Source organism: Ranitomeya variabilis, chromosome 4 (assembly GCF_051348905.1).
Source record: "Ranitomeya variabilis isolate aRanVar5 chromosome 4, aRanVar5.hap1, whole genome shotgun sequence".
Taxonomy (NCBI): domain Eukaryota; kingdom Metazoa; phylum Chordata; class Amphibia; order Anura; family Dendrobatidae; genus Ranitomeya; species Ranitomeya variabilis.
Genome location: NC_135235.1, coordinates 700,947,323 through 700,968,150, shown reverse-complemented (window position 1 = coordinate 700,968,150; position 20,828 = coordinate 700,947,323). Strand labels below are relative to the sequence as shown.

Sequence of the window (20,828 nt, the reverse complement as noted above, 5' to 3'; positions counted from 1 at the left end):
ATATTTATCCAGTATTTCTATAAGTAAAAGTCTGAGATTTCTGTGGGAAATGGTAATTTGTTCCTCTTAAACCAGTTCTGAATGTAAATAAAACATTGCTCTGATTAAGTCTCCACATTGTATTTTAGCCTTTCATTTCATGCGTAGGGCAGGACAAGCCCATGATGTATCTGTGTAAGACATGTAAGGTGCTATAATAACAGCCTTAGGCTGGTTTCACACCAGCGTTCGGCAGGGCTGCGGATGGCAGCCTTCTTCCTCTGTTTAGGCAACTTTCACATTAGCGTTGTGTGACGCACATCTCAATGCGTCGTTTTGGAGAAAAAGCGCATCCTGCAAACTTGCCCGCAGGATGGGTTTTTTTTCTCCATAGACTTTCATTAGCGACGCATTGGGACGGATTGCCACACGTCGCAACAGTCGTGTTTTGGCGGACTGTCGGCACAAAAAAACATTCCATGTAACTTTTTTTGTGCGTCGAGTCCGCCATTTTCAACAGCGCATGCGCGACCGAAACTCCGCCCCCTCCTCCCCGGAACTCACAATGGGCCACAGATGCGTTGTAAGACTGCCTCCGCTGCCCACGTTGTGCTACATAAAACACACTGTCCGCCGGGCCGACGGTTTGCGACGGCCCGTACCGACGGACTAGTGTGAAAGTAGCCTAAGCCCCGCTCACTGCCACACCTCTTCCTTCAGTTTTGCCTACGTTTGCATGCGTCCTGCATACCCTATCTTTAACACTGGGTACGCAGGCCAAGTGGATGCCTCCGCATGCGTTGTTTTAACGCTGCGCCGACCGCAATAAAATGCAACATGTTGCGTTTGACGCAGTTCAGCGCATCGTCAAAATGAGGCATGCCTGCGTACCCAATGTTAAAGATAGGGGACGCATGCAGACGTAGGCGGAGCTGAAGGAAGAGGCGCAGCAGTGGGCGGGGTTTAGCGGAGGAAGAAGGCTGCCGAACGCTGGTGTGAAACCAGCCTGAGACAGGTAAGCCACTTTTGAAACAATGTTCACTTGTACAAGCTCTTAGTCCCTTAGGGTATGTGTCCACGGTCAGGTTTGCTTCAGGCTTTGGTCAGGATTTTATGCAGGTAAAATCCTGACCAAAAATGCACCTGAGGTCACTGGCAGTCACCTGCGGTGTTCCTGCGTGTTTTGCTCATTGTAGCAACATGCTGCGATCTGAAAAAACGCACCGCATGTGCGTTTTTGCGGGAAAAACGCATGCGTTTTTTATTGCACCGTGGAGACGGGATTTCATTAAATCCCCTCCACTATGCTTTAACATCTGGACGCTGCGTTTTTGACGCTGCGGCAAAAACGCAGCGTTTCCTGAACGTGGACACATACCCTTTGTGGCATGGTCAATTTTTTAAAATCTGACCAGTATCACTTTATATAGTAATAACTGTGGAATGCTTCAACATCCCATTGATTTTGAGATTTTTTTTTTTTTTTCGTGTTATATTAGACTTTATGATAATGGTAAACTTGTGTTGATATGTTTTGCTTTATGTTGTAAAAAATTAAAAATTTTACAAATTTAAAAAATAGGAATTTTTAATGATTTTCCCTTTAAGGCCAGAGTCACACTAGAGAGGAATACGGCCGAGTGCTATGCGAGAAAAAAAATCGCATAGCACTCGGACCAATGTTAATCCCATCACTTTTTGTTCACGTCCGTATTATATGTGCGAGTGAAATTGCAGTATGCTGCGATTTGCACCGTATATCAGCCGAGACTCGCCAATGAACGTCTTTTTGTGCAAGAAAATCTCGCACCACATGGGCCATCGGTGTGACTTGCGAGAAATACACAACGGTGTCCTTTGAAAGGCCGACAATTCAGGTGCAGTGTACAGTAAAATCACACTGACAGGTTACAATAGAATAGATATATACACACAGTATAGGTGTATATAAAATCTAAAGAGATACACTACAGACCAAAAGTTCTGTGCGTTGGTCTGATGAGTCCAAATTTGAGATCTTTGGTTCCAACCACCGTGTCTTTGTGCGACGCAGAAAAGGTGAACGGATGGACTCTACATGCCTGGTTCCCACCGTGAAGCATGGAGGAGGAGGTGTGATGGTGTGGGGGTGCTTTGCTGGTGACACTGTTGGGGATTTATTCAAAACTGAAGGCATACTGAACCAGCATGGCTACCACAGCATCTTGCAGCGGCATGCTATTCATCCGGTTTGCGTTTAGTTGGACCATCATTTATTTTTCAATAGGACAATGACCCCAAACACACCTCCAGGCTGTGTAAGGGCTATTTGACCAAGAAGGAGAGTGATGGGGTGCTACACCAGATGTCCTGGCCTCCACAGTCACCAGACCTGAACCCAATCGAGATGGTTTGGGGTGAGCTGGACCGCAGAGTGAAGGCAAAAAGGGCCAACAAATGCTAAGCATCTCTGGGAACTCCTTCAAGATTGTTGGAAGACCATTCCTGGTGACTACCTCTTTAAGCTCATTAAGAGAATGCCAAGAGTGTGCAAAGCAGCCATCAAAGCAAAAGGTGGCTACTTTGCAAAATCTAGAATATAAGACATATTTTCAGTTGTCTTACACTTTTTTTTGTTAAGTATATAATTCCACATAGTTTTGATGCCTTCAGTGTGAATGTACAGAAAAATCTTTAAATGAGGTGTGTCCAAACATTTGGTCTGTACTGTGTGTGTGTGTATGTGTATATGATGACACAGGTATATACTATATACAGGAGGAGATGACATACAGGTATATACAGGGGAGATGACACATGTATATACTATATACAGGAGGAGATGACTTACAGGTATATACTATATATAGGAGGAGATGACTTACAGGTATATACTATATATAGGAGGAGATGACATACAGGTATATACTATATACAGGAGGAGATGACATACAGCAGGTGTATACTATATAAAAGAGGAGATGACTCAGGTATATAGAGGAGGAGATGACTATATGACACACAGATATATACTATATGCAGGAGTTATGACACACACATACTATATACAGGGGAGATGACATACAGGTATATACTATATACAGGAGATGACATAGGTATATACTATATATAGGAGGAGATGACATACAGGTATATACTATATACAGAAGAGATGACATACAGGTATATACTATATACAGGAGATGACATACAGGTATATACAATATACAGGAGGAGATGACATACAGCAGGTATATACTATTTACAGGGGAGATGACATGCAGGTATATACTATATACAGGGGAGATGACATACAGGTATATACTATATACAGGAGATGACATACAGGTGTATACTATATATAAGGGAGATGACAAACATGTATATACTGAGAGGAAAATGAGGTGAAAATGAAAAGGTGTGAGTGCAAAATGAGAGGAGTGAGGGAAAATAGTGGAGTGATCGGAAAAATGACAGATGTGAGGTTGAAATGACAATTGTTAGTGGGGAATGATAGGAGTGAGGGAGAAAATGAGAGATGTGAGAGGGAAAATGAGAGGCGTGATGGTAAAATAAGAGAAGTGAGGTGCTATAACTAACCACAGATATTTACTTTGCCCAGGCAACGCCGGGCTCTTCAGCTAGTAATATATATACCTGACAGGGGCCCATACATTCTGATATCATCACTAATATATACCTGACAGGGGCCCATACATTCTGATACCATCACTAATATATACCTGACAGGAGCCCATACATTTTGATATCATCAGTAATATATACCTGACAGGAGCCCGTACATTCTGATACCATCACTAATATACACTCACCGGCCACTTTATTAGGTACACCTGTCCAACTTCTTGTTAACACTTAATTTCTAATCAGCCAATCACATGGCGGCAACTCAGTGCATTTAGGCATGTAGACATGGTCAAGACAATCTCCTGCAGTTCAAACCGAGCATTAGTATGGGGAAGAAAGGTGATTTGAGTGCCTTTGAACGTGGCATGGTTGTTGGTGCCAGAAGGGCTGGTCTGAGTATTTCAGAAACTGCTGATCTACTGGGATTTTCACGCACAACCATCTCTAGGGTTTACAGAGAATGGTCCGAAAAAGAAAAAAAATCCAGTGAGCGGCAGTTCTGTGGGCGGAAATGCCTTGTTGATGCCAGAGGTCAGAGGAGAATGGGCAGACTGGTTTGAGCTGATAGAAAGGCAACAGTGACTCAAATCGCCACCCGTTACAACCAAGGTAGGCCTAAGAGCATCTCTGAACGCACAGTGCGTCGAACTTTGAGACAGATGGGCTACAGCAGCAGAAGACCACACCGGGTACCACTCCTTTCAGCTAAGAACAGGAAACTGAGGCTACAATTTGTACAAGCTCGTCGAAATTGGACAGTAGAAGATTGGAAAAACGTTGCTTGGTCTGATGAGTCTCGATTTCTGCTGCGACATTCGGATGGTAGGGTCAGAATTTGGCGTAAACAACATGAAAGCATGGATCCATCCTGCCTTGTATGGAGCATCTTTGGGATGTGCAGCCGACAAATCTGCGGCAACTGTGTGATGCCATCATGTCAATATGGACCAAAATCTCTGAGGAATGCTTCCAGCACCTTGTTGAATCTATGCCACGAAGAATTGAGGCAGTTCTGAAGGCAAAAGGGGGTCCAACCCGTTACTAGCATGGTGTACCTAATAAAGTGGCCGGTGAGTGTATACCTGACAGGAGCCCGTACATTCTGATATCATCACTACTGTAATATATACCTCACAGAGGCCCATACATTCTGATATCATCACTAATATATACCTGACAGGAGCCCATACATTCTGTATCTACAATAAAATGTACCTGACAGGAGTCCGTACAGTCTATATCTACAATAATATATACTTGACAGGAGCCCGTACAGTCTGTATCTACAATAATATACACCTGACACACTGTATCTACAATAATATATACCAGACAGGAGCCCGTACAGTTTATATCTACAATAATATATACCTGACAGGAGCCCCTACAGTCTGTATCTACAATAATATACACCTGACAGGAGCCCGTACCGTCTGTATCTACAATAATATATATCTGACAGGAGCCTGTACCGTCTGTATCGACAATAATATATACCTGACAGGAGCCAATACAGTCTGTATCTACAATTATATATACCTGACAGGAGCCAATACAGTCTATATCTACAATAATATATCTGACAGGAGCCTGTACAGTCTATATCTACAATAATATATACCTGACAGGAGTCCGTACAGTCTATATCTACAATAATATATACCTGACAGGAGCCCGTACAGTCTGTATCTACAATAATATACACCTGACAGGAGCCCGTACAGTCTATACCTACAGAAATATATACCTGACAGGAGCCTGTACCGTCTGTATCTACAATAATATATATCTGACAGGAGCCCGTACAGTCTATATCTACAATAATATATACCTGACAGGAGCCTGTACCGTCTATATCTACAATAATTTATATCTGACAGGAGCCTGTTCCATCTGTATCGACAATAATATATACCTGACAGGAGCCAATACAGTCTGTATCTACAATAATATATACCTGACAGGAGTCCATACAGTCTATGTCTACAGTAATATATACCTGACAGGAGTCCGTACAGTCTATATCTACAATAATATATACCCGACAGGAGTCCGTACAGTCTGTATCTACAGTAATATATATCTGACAGGAGCCCATACAGTCTGTATCTACAATTATATATACCTGGAAGGAGCCCATACAGTCTGTATCTACAATAATATATACCGTACCTGGAAAGAGCCCGTACAGTCTGTATCTACAATAATATATACCTGACAGGAGCCCATACAGTCTATATCTACAATAATATATACCTGACAGGAGCCTGTACAGTCTGTATCTACAATAATATATACCTGACAGGAGCCCATACAGTCTGTATCTACAATTATATATACCTGGAAGGAGCCCATACAGTCTGTATCTACAATAATATATACCGTACCTGGAAAGAGCCCGTACAGTCTGTATCTACAATAATATATACCTGACAGGAGCCCATACAGTCTGTATCTACAATAATATATACCTGACAGGAGCCCATACAGTCTATATCTACAATAATATATACCTGACAGGAGCTCATACAGTCTGTATCTACAATAATATATACCTGACAGGAGTCCGTACAGTCTGTATCTGCAATAATATATACCTGACAGGAGCCCGTACCGTCTGTATCTACAATAATATATACCTGACAGGAGCTCATACAGTCTGTATCTGCAATAATATATACCTGACAGGAGCCCGTACCGTCTGTATCTACAATAATATATACCTGACAGGAGCCCATACAGTCTGTATCTACAATAATATATACCTGACAGGAGCCCGTACAGTCTGTATCTACAATAATATATACCTGACAGGAGTCCGTACAGTCTGTATCTACAATAATATATACCTGACAGGAGCCTGTACAGTCTGTATCTACAATAATATATACCTGACAGGAGCCTGTACAGTCTATATCTACAATAATATATACCTGACAGGAGTCCGTACAGTCTATATCTACAATAATATACACCTGACAGGAGCCCATACAGTCTGTATCTACAATAATATATACCTGACAGGAGCCTGTACAGTCTATATCTACAATAATATATACCTGACAGGAGCCCGTACAGTCTATATCTACAATAATATATACCTGACAGGAGCCTGTACCATCTATATCTACAATAATATATACCTGACAGGAGCCTGTACAGTGTATATCTACAATAATATATACCTGACAGCAGCTCGTACAGTCTATATCTACAATAATATATACCTGACAGGAGCCCGTACAGTCTATATCTACAATAATATATACCTGACAGGAGCCCGTACAGTCTGTATCTACAATAATATATACCTGACAGGAGCCAATACAGTCTGTATCTACAATAATATATACCTGACAGGAGCCCATACAGTCTATATCTACAATAATATATACCTGACAGGAGCCTGTACAGTCTGTATCTACAATAATATATACCTGACAGGAGCCCATACAGTCTGTATCTACAATAATATATACCTGACAGAAGCCCGTACAGTCTGTATCTACAATAATATGTACCTGACAGGAGCCCGTACAGTCTATATCTACAGTAATATGTACCTGACAGGAGCCCGTACAGTCTATATCTACAGTAATATATACCTGACAGGAGCCCGTACAGTCTGTATCTACAATAATATATACCTGACAGGAGCCCGTACCGTCTGTATCTACAATAATATATATCTGACAGGAGCCCGTACAGTCTGTATCTACAATAATATATACCTGACAGGAGCCCGTACCGTCTGTATCTACAATAATATATACCTGACAGGAGCCCGTACAGTCTGTATCTACAGTAATATATACCTGACAGGAGCCCGTACAGTCTGTATCTACAATAATATATACCTGACAGGAGCCAATACAGTCTGTATCTACAATAATATATACCTGACAGGAGTCCGTACAGTCTATATCTACAATAATATATACCTGACAGGAGCCTGTACAGTCTGTATCTACAATAATATATACCTGACAGGAGTCCATAAATAATATATACCTGACAGGAGTCCATAAATAATATATACCTGACAGGAGTCCATACAGTCTGTATCTACAATAATATATACCTGACAGGAGCCCGTACAGTCTATATCTACAATAATATATACCTGACAGAAGCCCGTACAGTCTGTATCTACAATAATATGTACCTGACAGGAGTCTGTACAGTCTATATCTACAGTAATATATACCTGACAGGAGCCCGTACAGTCTATATCTACAATAATATATACCTGACAGGAGCCTGTACAGTCTATATCTACAGTAATATATACCTGACAGGAGCCCGTACAGTCTGTATCTACAATAATATATACCTGACAGGAGCCCGTACCGTCTGTATCTACAATAATATATACCTGACAGGAGCCCGTACAGTCTATATCTACAATAATATATACCTGACAGGAGCCCGTACAGTCTGTATCTACAATAATATATACCTGACAGGAGCCCGTACAGTCTGTATCTACAATAATATATATCTGACAGGAGCCCGTACAGTCTGTATCTACAATAATATATACCTGACAGGAGCCCGTACCGTCTGTATCTACAATAATATATACCTGACAGGAGCCCGTACAGTCTGTATCTACAGTAATATATACCTGACAGGAGCCCGTACAGTCTGTATCTACAATAATATATACCTGACAGGAGCCAATACAGTCTGTATCTACAATAATATATACCTGACAGGAGTCCGTACAGTCTATATCTACAATAATATATACCTGACAGGAGCCTGTACAGTCTGTATCTACAATAATATATACCTGACAGGAGTCCATAAATAATATATACCTGACAGGAGTCCATAAATAATATATACCTGACAAGAGTCCATACAGTCTGTATCTACAATAATATATACCTGACAGGAGCCCGTACAGTCTATATCTACAATAATATATACCTGACAGAAGCCCGTACAGTCTGTATCTACAATAATATGTACCTGACAGGAGTCTGTACAGTCTATATCTACAGTAATATATACCTGACAGGAGCCCGTACAGTCTGTATCTACAATAATATATACCTGACAGGGGCCCGTACCGTCTGTATCTACAATAATATATATCTGACAGGAGCCCGTACAGTCTGTATCTACAATAATATATACCTGACAGGAGCCCGTACAGTCTGTATCTACAATAATATATACCTGACAGGAGCCCGTACAGTCTATATCTACAATAATATATACCTGACAGGAGCCCGTACCGTCTGTATCTACAATAATATATACCTGACAGGAGCCCGTACAGTCTGTATCTACAATAATATATACCTGACAGGAGTCCGTACAGTCTATATCTACAATAATATATACCTGACAGGAGTCCATACAGTCTGTATCTACAATAATATATACCTGACAGGAGCCCGTACAGTCTATATCTACAATAATATATACCTGACAGGAGCCCGTACAGTCTATATCTACAATAATATATACCTGACAGGAGCCCGTACAGTCTGTATCTACAATAATATATACCTGACAGGAGCCCGTACAGTCTGTATCTACAATAATATATACCTGACAGGAGTCCGTACAGTCTATATCTACAATAATATATACCTGACAGGAGTCCATACAGTCTGTATCTACAATAATATATACCTGACAGGAGCCCGTACAGTCTATATCTACAATAATATATACCTGACAGGAGCCCGTACAGTCTGTATCTACAATAATATATACCTGACAGGAGCCTGTACAGTCTGTATCTACAATAATATATACCTGACAGGAGTCCGTACAGTCTATATCTACAATAATATATACCTGACAGGAGCCCGTACAGTCTGTATCTACAATAATATACACCTGACAGGAGCTCATACAGTCTGTATCTACAATAATATATACCTGACAGGAGCCCGTACAGTCTGTATCTACAATAATATATACCTGACAGGAGTCCGTACAGTCTATATCTACAATAATATATACCTGACAGGAGCCCGTACAGTCTATATCTACAATAATATATACCTGACAGGAGCCCGTACAGTCTATATCTACAATAATATATACCTGACAGGAGCCCGTACAGTCTATATCTACAATAATATATACCTGACAGGAGCCCGTACAGTCTATATCTACAATAATATATACCTGGAAGGAGCCCATACACTCTAGCATCTTCAGTAGTGAGCCGCCTAGACTGTATGGGATGCAGTCAGGACCTGGAAGGAGCCTATACAGTCTTGTGGGGCAGAACCCTGCTTACAGGGGCATAATGGGGGCATTACACTGTGTGGGGGCCAAGAAAGGGGCCCTGTACTAGGAGAACAATCCGTTCCCTCACTTCCTGTCTTCCATAGTTGGGTTCTATGTATCGATTACAGGAAACAGAACAAAAACGTTATGATTCTTATAAAGTGGCAACAAAAACACCAAAAGAGCCTTAGTGCAGAAGGGGTTAATGTCCCCCGTACTCAGTAATGGGGAATCTCCACTTACCAATACCTCCACCTGCAGAGCCGCACTCCACATATATGGCTGCACAGGACCTGTGATGAGGTCACAGGAGGGGAGGAGTCAGGGGTCACATGATCAGGGGCCAGTCAGGGATTGATATCCCCAGTGAAGACCCTACATGGATACTTCTCCTCAGTCAGTGATAGTGATGGGACTTCGGGGTTTTTTTTGGGAATCGGCTCTTTCGGCTCGGCTCAGCAAGAAGAGCCGGCTCTTTCGGCTCTTGAATCGGCTCTTCAGTAATCTCACCAAAATAATGACACAAAACCTTCTAGTTAACAGATTAACATTGTTTATATTATTTTTCATTATAAGAACATCAAACAAATGCAAAAAATGTGCAAAACAGCAGTATAACTTAACAGTGAAACATTTTTAGAAGGTCATTAGGACAAATTGGCATTAAGAAACACTAAGTGCCTCAGTTTGGACGGGCTGATCTGGTTTCTTCTCTCTGTGATTATCTGCCCTGTTTTGGAGAAAATTCTCTCTGAAGGGACTGATGTTGCTACGATGCACAGTCTTCCTTCCATCACCTTGATGAGTCGTGGGTAGAATAAAGCCCTGCTCTTCCACCAGCTCAATGGATCTAAAGTTCTTTGGATCAGCGGCTCCTCAAGATAACTTCGTACTTCCAGTATTGCATCTGCTGAGGGATTTCTTCTTGCAGTGCTTTCTGTTGTCTTTTTATCAAAGAGCCTCCAAACAGCAGATGACTGTGGCTGTGGCTCAGGTGCCTCTGCTGCCGCTTGTGCTTCATCATCTTGGCCTCCCAATGATGGCATCGGCTGGCTATCTGGAGTCTCTTGACTGCATCTTGCTGCTGCTGTTATTCTCTTAATTGCCTCTTCAGCAGCTCTGGTATCGCTAAAGGCTAGCTTTTTGAATCTTGGATCTAGTAATGTTGTTTCTGAGAATACAATATTATATTCCATGTTATGGAACTTTCTATCCATAGTTGCAATGAGGGCCGACACCAACTGTCTCCCTTGTTCTGTAGTTAGTGCTCCTTCTCTTTCTCGGTCAGCTGTCACTTTCTGCAGACCCTTGCACAAGAGCAGCATTTTGGATGCTGTTACATAGCTGAAAAAAAGAGACAATCTACTTAGAAAATTATGTTTTAATATGGTATATGGCATATCAGAATCAGCCCATTGGCTCCTTTGAGCACATAAACATAGCTTATAGGACTCAAACAAGCTGACAACTTCTCTTTAAAAGCTTATACTTGATGGACCTGTCTTTTTTCAACTATACAAATAATGTAGTAATTGTCTACTGTACCTCTCAGCACTGATCTCCACAGTGACCTGTTCAAAGGGCTCGAGGATAGCGCATATCTCTCTCACAACCTCCCATTTATCTTGGCTCAGAGTGTCAACAGATGCATTGATAAGGGCCAGTGTAGAGATGATTGCGTCCTTGGTCTCTATAATCCGTTTCAGCATATAGAATGTAGAATTCCACCTTGCTGGGCATTCCTGTATAGGCCTCAGCTGAGGCATACACATCTGCTGTTGAATAGATTTTAGCTTCTCTGTAGCTGTTGTGCTCTTATGAAAAAATTCGACCAACATTTTCACTTTGTCCACAGTGGGTTTCACCATCTTCAGGGCATCTTTTACTATCAAGTTAATGGTGTGTGCAAGACATGGATAGTGTGTCCACTTTAAGCTTTTAATAGCTTTGGTGATATTGGCAGCATTATCGCTCACACAGCAAACCACTTTACATTCTCTATGCCATTCTTTTACAACTCTGAACAATTCAGCTGCCAAGTTATCTGAAGTGTGCCTCTCTGTAAATTCAAAACAATCCAGAAGGCATGAGACCATTTTATAATTTTCAATGAAGTGACATGTGACAGACATGAAGGAAGTGGTCGCTCTCGATGTCCAACAGTCTGTTGTCAGGCAAACTGATGAAGCCATGCTAACCTTTTCTTGCAATGAGGCACGTTCTATGTCATACAATCTTGGTATAATTGTTTGGGAGAGTGTCCTACATGGAATAACATACATAGGATTGAGAGCTTGGGTATAGCTTCTAAACCCCTTATCCTCCACAATTGAGAATGGTTGGAAATCCTTCACAATCATTTTGGCCAATTCTTCGTCAATTGAAATTTTCTTTGCTGGGGTAAGGGCTTTATTTGGCATAAATTGGTGCATAGAGGTTTGGGTACTAGTTTTTGGTCTAACTGATGCCTGAGGGGTGGCTGTAGACGCTGCAGCAGCAGTACCAGTAGATGATGTACTGGGGGTCACCGTCACATGGTCTGGAGCAGATACCTGCATGCTATCTTCAATAGGCACTGTGGGGTTTGCAGTTCTGATATGCCTATGAAGGTTTGTGGTAGACCCTGCTCGAAAAGATAGTGTGTGCTTACAAAGTCTGCATTGAGCCTTACTGTTTCCAATGTCATCAAAGTGAGCCCAAATGCTGCTTCTCTTCTGCCGTTTGTCACTCATCTTTGATCATGTGTTTTGCACAGTAGTGTTATGATCAGTCACTTTTTACTGATGGAATTTGTCAGAAACCACACACCTTACAACACAAAGCTGTGCACTGCAGAGACTTCAGGATTCTCCATCTGCTTTCACTGTAATATGGCTGGGATTCTTGTAACAGCACACACCTCTGCCTGCCTGTCTCCAGCGTCGGACTGGAGTAGCTTGGGCCCACCAGAGAAAATCATTCTAAGGGCCCACCATGCTTAAGGGGTACTAGCTGCAGAGTCTTCCCTTAGCTTCCATCTGGTCAAGCACGCTAGACACAGGATACATACACGTGACACACACCAGTCACACACTAGACACAGGATACATACACGTGACACACACTAGTCACACGCTAGACACAGGATACATACACGTGACACACACCAGTCACACACTAGACACAGGATACATACACGTGACACACACTAGTCACACGCTAGACACAGGATACATACACGTGACACACACCAGTCACACTCTAGACACAGGATACATACACGTGACACACACCAGTCACATGCTAGACACAGGATACATACACGTGACACACACCAGTCACACTATAGACACAGGATACATACACGTGACACACACTAGTCACACACTAGACACAGGATACATACACGTGACACACACCAGTCACACACAAGACACAGGATACATACACGTGACACACACACCAGTCACACACTAGACACAGGATACATACACGTGACACACACCAGTCACACGCTAGACACAGGATACAAATACGTGACACACACCAGTCACACACACTAGACACAGGATACATACCCGTGACACACACCAGTCACACACTAGACACAGGATACATACACGTGACACACACCAGTCACACGCTAGACACAGGATACATACACGTGACACACACACCAGTCACACACTAGACACAGGATACATACACGTGAAACACACACCAGTCACACACTAGACACAGGATACATACACGTGACACACACCAGTCACACACTAGACACAGGATACATACACGTGACACACACCAGTCACACGCTAGACACAGGATACATACACGTGACACACACACCAGTCACACACTAGACACAGGATACATACACGTGACACACACCAGTGACACGCTAGACACAGGATACATACACGTGACACACAGCCTCATCATCCCTCCTTCTCCACACAACCTCATCATCCCTCTTTCTCCACACAGCTCCTCATCATCCCTCCTTCTACACACAGCCTCATCATCCCTCCTTTTCCACACAGCTCATCATCATTCCCCCTTCTCCACACAGCCCCTCATCATCCCTCCTTCTCCACACAGCCTCATCCCCCCTTTTCCACACAGCCTCATCATCCCTTCTCCACACAGCTCCTCATCATCCCTCCTTCTCCACACAGCCCCTCATCATCCCTCCTTCTCCACACAGCCCCTCATCATCCCCCCTTCTCCACACAGCCTCATCATCCCTCCTTCTCCACACAGCCTCATCATCCCTCCTTCTCCACACAGCCTCATCATCCCTCCTTCGCCACACAGCCTCATCATCCCTCCTTCTCCACACAGCCTCATCATCCCTCCTTCTCCACACAGCCTCATCATCCCTCCTTCGCCACACAGCCTCATCATCCCTCCTTCTTCACACAGCCTCATCATCCCTCCTTCTCCACACAGCCTCATCATCCCTCCTTCGCCACACAGCCTCATCATCCCTCCTTCGCCACACAGCCCCCTCATCATCCCTCCTTCTTCACACAGCCTCATCATCCCTCCTTCTTCACACAGCCTCATCATCCCTCCTTCTCCATACAGCCCCCTCATCATCCCTCCTTCTCCATACAGCCCCCTCATCATCCCTCCTTCTCCATACAGCCCCCTCATCATCCCGCTTTTCACACAGCCCCTCATCATGACCCTTTTTCCATACAGCCCATCATTATCATCTCCCCTTCTCCACACAGCCCCTCATCATCTTCCCTTTACAAGCCCCACTCAAGTTACATCAACCCTTTCCAAAATACATCCTCTCACCACTCTCACTGAATCCTGGGTCTTCATTCCTATTGGTGCAAGGGTCCATTGTGCAGCTTCTCGGTCCTCTCCTCACTGGGCTCCATGGTGCAGGCTCTCATTTCATTCCTCTTCAGCAGCCTCAGAACAACGCTGCTTCCTGCTTTCAGATCACTGGTCTGATAGAGGCCCCGCCCCTTCTGGTGACATCATGCCATTGCCCTCGAAAAATCAACTCCGCTCTAGAGGCTGTGTGCAGAGCACTCTCACAGCCTGTGGCTCTGTTTTGTGCGTGGTGCATTATTCCACATCCTGTGCCGGCCGTCTGCACTGCTCAGCAACAAGTGATGTGAGGTGAGCGCTTTCTCATCACCTGCTGCGGCCACTTCTATTGATCTCATCCAGCACGCCACAGCTGATAGAGCAGTGAGTGCCACAAGATCAGTAAAAGCCACAGCAGCAAATGATGAGAAAGCGCTCACATCACATCACTTGTTGCTGAGCAGTGCAGACGGCCGGCACCGGGTGTGGAATAACGAACTCCCTGCTGGGTGCAGGTGCCGCAATCCTAATACAGGGCAGAGCAGGCACTCATGAGTGAGGCAGGAGTCTTGCTGGTGAGGGGGAGGGCCCACTGGGAGGCGGGCCCACCGGAGGATTCTCCGATCTCCCGGTGGGCCAGTCCGACGCTGCCTGTCTCTAAGGGTATGTGCACACGTCCGGATTTCTTGCAGAAATTTCCTGAAGAAAACCGGAAATTTTCTGCATGAAATCCGCATTTTTTTTTTTTTGCGTTTTTTTTCCGTTTTTTTCGCGTTTTTTTAGCATTCTGCAAGCGTAATTAGCTTGCAGAATGCTAAAGTTTTCCAAGCGATCTGTAGCATCACTTGGAAAACTGACTGACAGGTTGGTCACACTTGTCAAACATAGCGTTTTACAAGTGTGACCATCTTTTTACTATAGATGCTGCCTATGCAGCATCTATAGTAAAAGATAGAATGTTTAAAAATAATAAAAAAAATGGTTATACTCACCTGCAGGCGTCCGTTCCTATAGATGGCGGTGTGGTTCAGGACCTTCCATGACGTCGCGGTCAAGTGAGCGGTCACATGACCGGTCTCGACCAATCACAAGACCGTGACGTCATCGCAGGTCCTTCACCGCACACCAGCTATAGAAACCGAAGCGGCAGCATGCAGCGGAGAGGCGGGAAGACATCGAAGGTGAGTATAGGACTATTTTTTATTTTAATTCTTTTTTTTTGACCAATTATATGGTGCCCAGTCCGTGGAGGAGAGTCTCCTCTCCTCCACCCTGGGTACCAACCGCACATAATCTGCTTACTTCCCGCATGGTGTGCACAGCCCTGTGCGGGAAGTAAGCAGATCAATGCACTCCTAGGTGTGCGGAATCCCCTGCAATTCCGCATTTTAATGAACATGTTGCTTTTTTTTCCGCGATGCGATTTTTTCACGGAAAAAAAGGCTACATTTGCACAAAAAATGCGGAATACACTGAAAATAATGGGAGGCATATGTTAGCGGTTTTTTCGCGTTTTTATCACGTATTTATAGCGAAAAATACTGAACGTGTGCACATGGCCTAAGGGTACCGTCACACAGTACCATTTTAATCGCTACGACGGCACGATCGTGACGTCGCAGCGATCGTATGAGTATCGCTCCAGCGTCGTAGACTGCGGTCACACGTTGCAATCACGGCGCTGGAGCGATGCCGAAGTCCCCGGGTAACCAGGGTAAACATCGGGTAACTAAGCGCAGGGCCGCGCTTAGTAACCCGATGTTTACCCTGGTTACCAGCGTAAACGTAAAAAAAAAAAACAGTACATAACTTACATTCCGGTGTCTGTCCCCCGGCATTCTGCTTCTCTCCACTGTGTAAGCAGCAGAGCCGGAAAGCACAGCGGTGACGTCAGACGTCACCGCTGTGCTCGCTTTCTGGCTGGCCGGCGCTCACAGTGCAGAGAAGCTGAGACGCAGGAGGACAGACACCGGAATGTGAGTATGTACTGTTTGTTTTTTTTTACTTTTACGCTGGTAACCACGGTAAACATCGGGTTACTAAGCGCGGCCCTGCGCTTAGTTACCCGATGTTTACCCTGGTTACAAGCGAACACATCGCTGGATCGCTGTCACACACAACGATCCAGCGATGTCAGCGGGTGATCAAGCGACGAAAGAAAGTTCCATACGATCTGCTACGACGTACGATTCTCAGCAGGGTCCCTGATCGCTGCTCGCTGCGTGTCAGACACAGCGATATCGTATGGATATCGCTGGAACGTCACGGATCGTACGGTCGTAGCGATCAAAGTGTGACTGTGTGACGGTACCCTAACTCTCTCCTCCAGACAGTCAGGTACTGTCCGTCACTATAACACACTGAACACAGGGCAGGATGCCAATAAAGATGTAAGAAGACAGTGCATGACGACAAGTGAAACTTGAGCTGTGACTGGCTGCTCTGTGGTCACATGTTCTGCCTTCATTTACATCCTGCTTCTGTATTGGCCGGGTGAATGAGATAACACTGTGCGCTGCTGCCGACTCCTCTCCTACACCTACAGTACTTTCAGCAGCAGCTTTCCTCTCTCCCCCTCCAGCACACAGTCTCTCCTGGCTCCTCTCCTCCCCCTCCACCACCAGGCTGAGGTCAGCAGCACAGGGAAGGGAGGAGAGCAGAGAGCCACTAGATAACAAGGGGCTCACTGATAGGTGCCGGCTCATATCGTTCACAGTGAAGAGCCGGCTCTTTGAGTTGGCTCCTTCATGAAGTCACATCACTAGTCAGTGACATTCCCGCCATTATTCCCCTCACTACTGGCACAATTACCCCGCGCTGCCTTTTCTACACAGTGTTATGTGTGGAATGTAATGTGTGATTTCTCTGGAGACAAATAGACCCCACATGAGGGAATTATCACCAGTTACCGGACGTCTAGTATATGGCGGCATATGATTGTGCTATCAACTCCATAAAAGGAGCTAAAATGCCGAAATCTCGCTTATTTAACCTCTTCCAGTGTCCGGCTAAGGGTCATATACGGCCATGCACCTCTCCAGTCGCTGTGGGGGTTTTTGGTAAAAGGATGGAGGGCTGCATCCATGCTTGGACGTCAGAGAGATTAACCCCTTCCAGTGTCCGGCTAAGGGTCATATACATAATAATAATAATAATTTTTATTTATATAGCGCCAACATATTCCGCAGCGCTTTACAAATTATAGAGGGGACTTGTACAGACAATAGACATTACAGCGTAACAGAAATCACAGTTCAAAACAGATACCAGGAGGAATGAGGGCCCTGCTCGCAAGCTTACAAACTATGAGGAAAAGGGGAGACACGAGAGGTGGATGGTGACAATTGCTTTAGTTATTTGGACCACCCATAGTGTAAGGCTCAGATGTTCATGTTAAGCTGCGTGAACCAGTTAACTGCCTAAGTATGTAGCAGTACAGACACAGAGTGCTATTAACTGCATGTATGATGTATGAGAACATGATGCGAGGAACCTGATTATGTGTTTTTTTTTGTTTGCTTTTTTTTTTTTTAATAGGCCACACAGGGATAGTTAGGTTAATGCGTTGAGGCGGTAGGCCAATCTGAACAAATGCGTTTTTAGGGCACGCTTAAAACTGTGGGGATTGGGGATTAATCGTATTAACCTGGGTAGTGCATTCCAAAGAATTGGTGCAGCACGTGTAAAGTCTTGGAGATGGGAGTGGGAGGTTCTGATTATTGAGGATGCTAACCTGAGGTCATTAGTGGAGCGGAGGGCACGGGTAGGGTGGTAAACTGAGACCAGAGAGGAGATGTAGGGTGGTGCTGAGCCATGGAGTGCTTTGTGGATGAGGGTAGTAGTTTTGTACTGGATTCTGGAGTGGATGGGTAGCCAGTGTAATGACTGGCATAAGGTAGAGGCATCGGTGTAACGGTTGGAGAGGAATATGATCCTGGCAGCAGCATTCAGGACAGATTGGAGTGGGGAGAGTTTGATAAGAGGTAGGCCGATTAATAGAGAGTTACAATAGTCCAGACGAGAATGAATAAGTGAGACAGTAAGAGTTTTTGCAGAGTCGAAAGTAAGAAAAGGGCGAATTCTAGAAATGTTTTTGAGATGCAGATAAGAAGAGCGAGCCAGTGATCGGATGTGGGGGGTGAATGAACGCTCGGAATCAAGGATGACCCCAAGGCAGCGGGCATGTTGCTTTGGAGTAATGGTGGAACTGCACACGGAGATGGCAATGTCAGGCAAAGGTAGGTTAGTAGAGGGAGAGAACACAAGGAGTTCAGTTTTTGACAGGTTCAGTTTCAGATAGAGGGAGGACATGATGTTAGAGACAGCGATAAGACAATCACTGGTGTTTTCTAAGAAGGTCGGCGTGAAAGCAGGAGAAGAGGTGTATAATTGGGTGTCGTCAGCATATAGATGGTACTGGAAACCAAATCTACTGATTGTTTGTCCAATAGGGGCAGTATACAAAGAGAAGAGGAGGGGGCCTAGGACTGATCCTTGAGGAACTCCAACAGTAAGGGGAAGGTGAGAGGAGGAGGAACCAGCAAAACCTACAGTGAAGAATCGGTCAGAGAGATAGGAGGAGAACCAAGAGAGAACGGTGTCCTTGAGGCCGATGGAGCGGAGCATAGTGAGGAGGAGCAGATAATCCACAGTGTCGAATGCTGCGGAGAGATCCAAGAGAATTAGCATGGAGTAGTGACCATCAGATTTAGCTGTTAGTAGGTCATTAGAGACTTTAGTGAGGGCAGTTTCAGTAGAATGTAAAGAGCGGAAGCCATATTGAAGAGGGTCGAGAAGAGAGTTATCTGAGAGATAGCGGGTAAGACGGGAGTGGACCAGGCGTTCGAGGAGTTTAGAGATGAAGGGTAGATTAGAGACAGGTCTATAATTAGTGGCACAATTTTGCTCGAGGGAGGGTTTTTTAAGTAATGGATGTATGATGGCATGCTTAAATGAGGAGGGAAAAATACCGGAAGTGAGGGAAAGGTTGAATATTTTTGTTAGGTGAGAGGTGACAGCCAGGGAAAGGGACTGGAGGAGATGTGACGGAATGGGGTCACTGGTGCAAGTGGTCGGGCGAGAAGATGCAAGGAGCCTGCTTACTTCTTCTTCTGTAACTGGTTCAAAGTCAGAGAGTGAACTAGATGCAGTGGGGGAGGGAGGACAGTGCATGGTATGAAGAGATTGGGAGATGATTTCCTGTCGAATGTGGTACATTTTTTCTTTGAAGTAAATGGCCAGATCGTCAGCGCGGAGATCCGTGGTTGGGGCCTGCTCTCTTGGGTTGAGTAGGGACCGGAAAGTGTCAAAGAGACGTTTAGGGTTATTGGACAGCGAGGTGATGAGGGTGTTGAAATAGGTTTGTTTGGAGAGGTGAAGGGCAGAGTTGTATGTATAGGTGAAACTATACAGCCATATTAGAGTCCAATTCTCAGTAGACATGTGCAGACCACGAATCACCGCCAAGTTCCTTCCGGCCGACTCTCAGGTGAAAATGGAAATCACTCACTTGTCCGGCTCATGCAAATATTGAATGGAGGAGATGAAAATGGAATAAAAATCTTGTCCTTTATTAGTGCATCATAAAAACAAGCTGACGCGTTTCAGGCAGTACTGCCCTTAGCATAATAAAAACACATTACAGCACAATATATAAAGGCACATAACACAAGGCTACAACCAATCACAATACATGTCAATTAACCATATATCACACACCTGAGTACCCATTGGACAAAGACACCCACCTGCCCAATCTGAGCATTATACAAATGTTATAGCCACTAAGTCTATATACAAATTGTAAGAACACAACACTACTAGTGATGAGCGAGTATACTCGTTACTCGAGATTTCCCGAGCATTCTCCAGTGTCCGACGAGTATTTTTTAGTGATTGGAGATTTAGTTTTCATCACCTCAGCTGAATGATTTACATCTGTTAGCCAGCCTGAGTACATGTGGGGGTTGCCTGGTTGCTAGGGAATCCCCACATGTACTTATGCTGGCTAACAGATGTAAATCATTCAGCTGAGGTGATGAAAACTAAATCTCCGAGCACTAAAAAATACTCGGAGGACACCCGAGAATGCTCGGGAAATCTCGAGTAATGAGTATATTCGTTCATCAGTAAACACTACCCTTCACCGATCTATG

The 20,828-nt window shown here is 44.3% G+C and overlaps 2 protein-coding genes across 2 annotated transcripts in view; both read right to left on the bottom strand.

Annotated features, from left to right (window-relative positions):
- Positions 1 to 10,141, bottom strand: part of LOC143766443 (uncharacterized) — a 77,855-nt gene extending 67,714 nt beyond the window's left edge. Inside the window, exon 1 of the mRNA XM_077254138.1 lies at positions 10,108 to 10,141. Within this exon, the coding sequence (XP_077110253.1) occupies positions 10,108 to 10,140 (33 nt within the window). The 5' untranslated portion in view covers position 10,141. The remainder of the gene's footprint in view (positions 1 to 10,107) is intronic.
- LOC143766444 (uncharacterized) overlaps positions 1 to 20,828 on the bottom strand; it is a 427,135-nt gene that overhangs the window by 204,341 nt on the left and 201,966 nt on the right. The gene's annotated exons all lie outside the window — the stretch shown is intronic.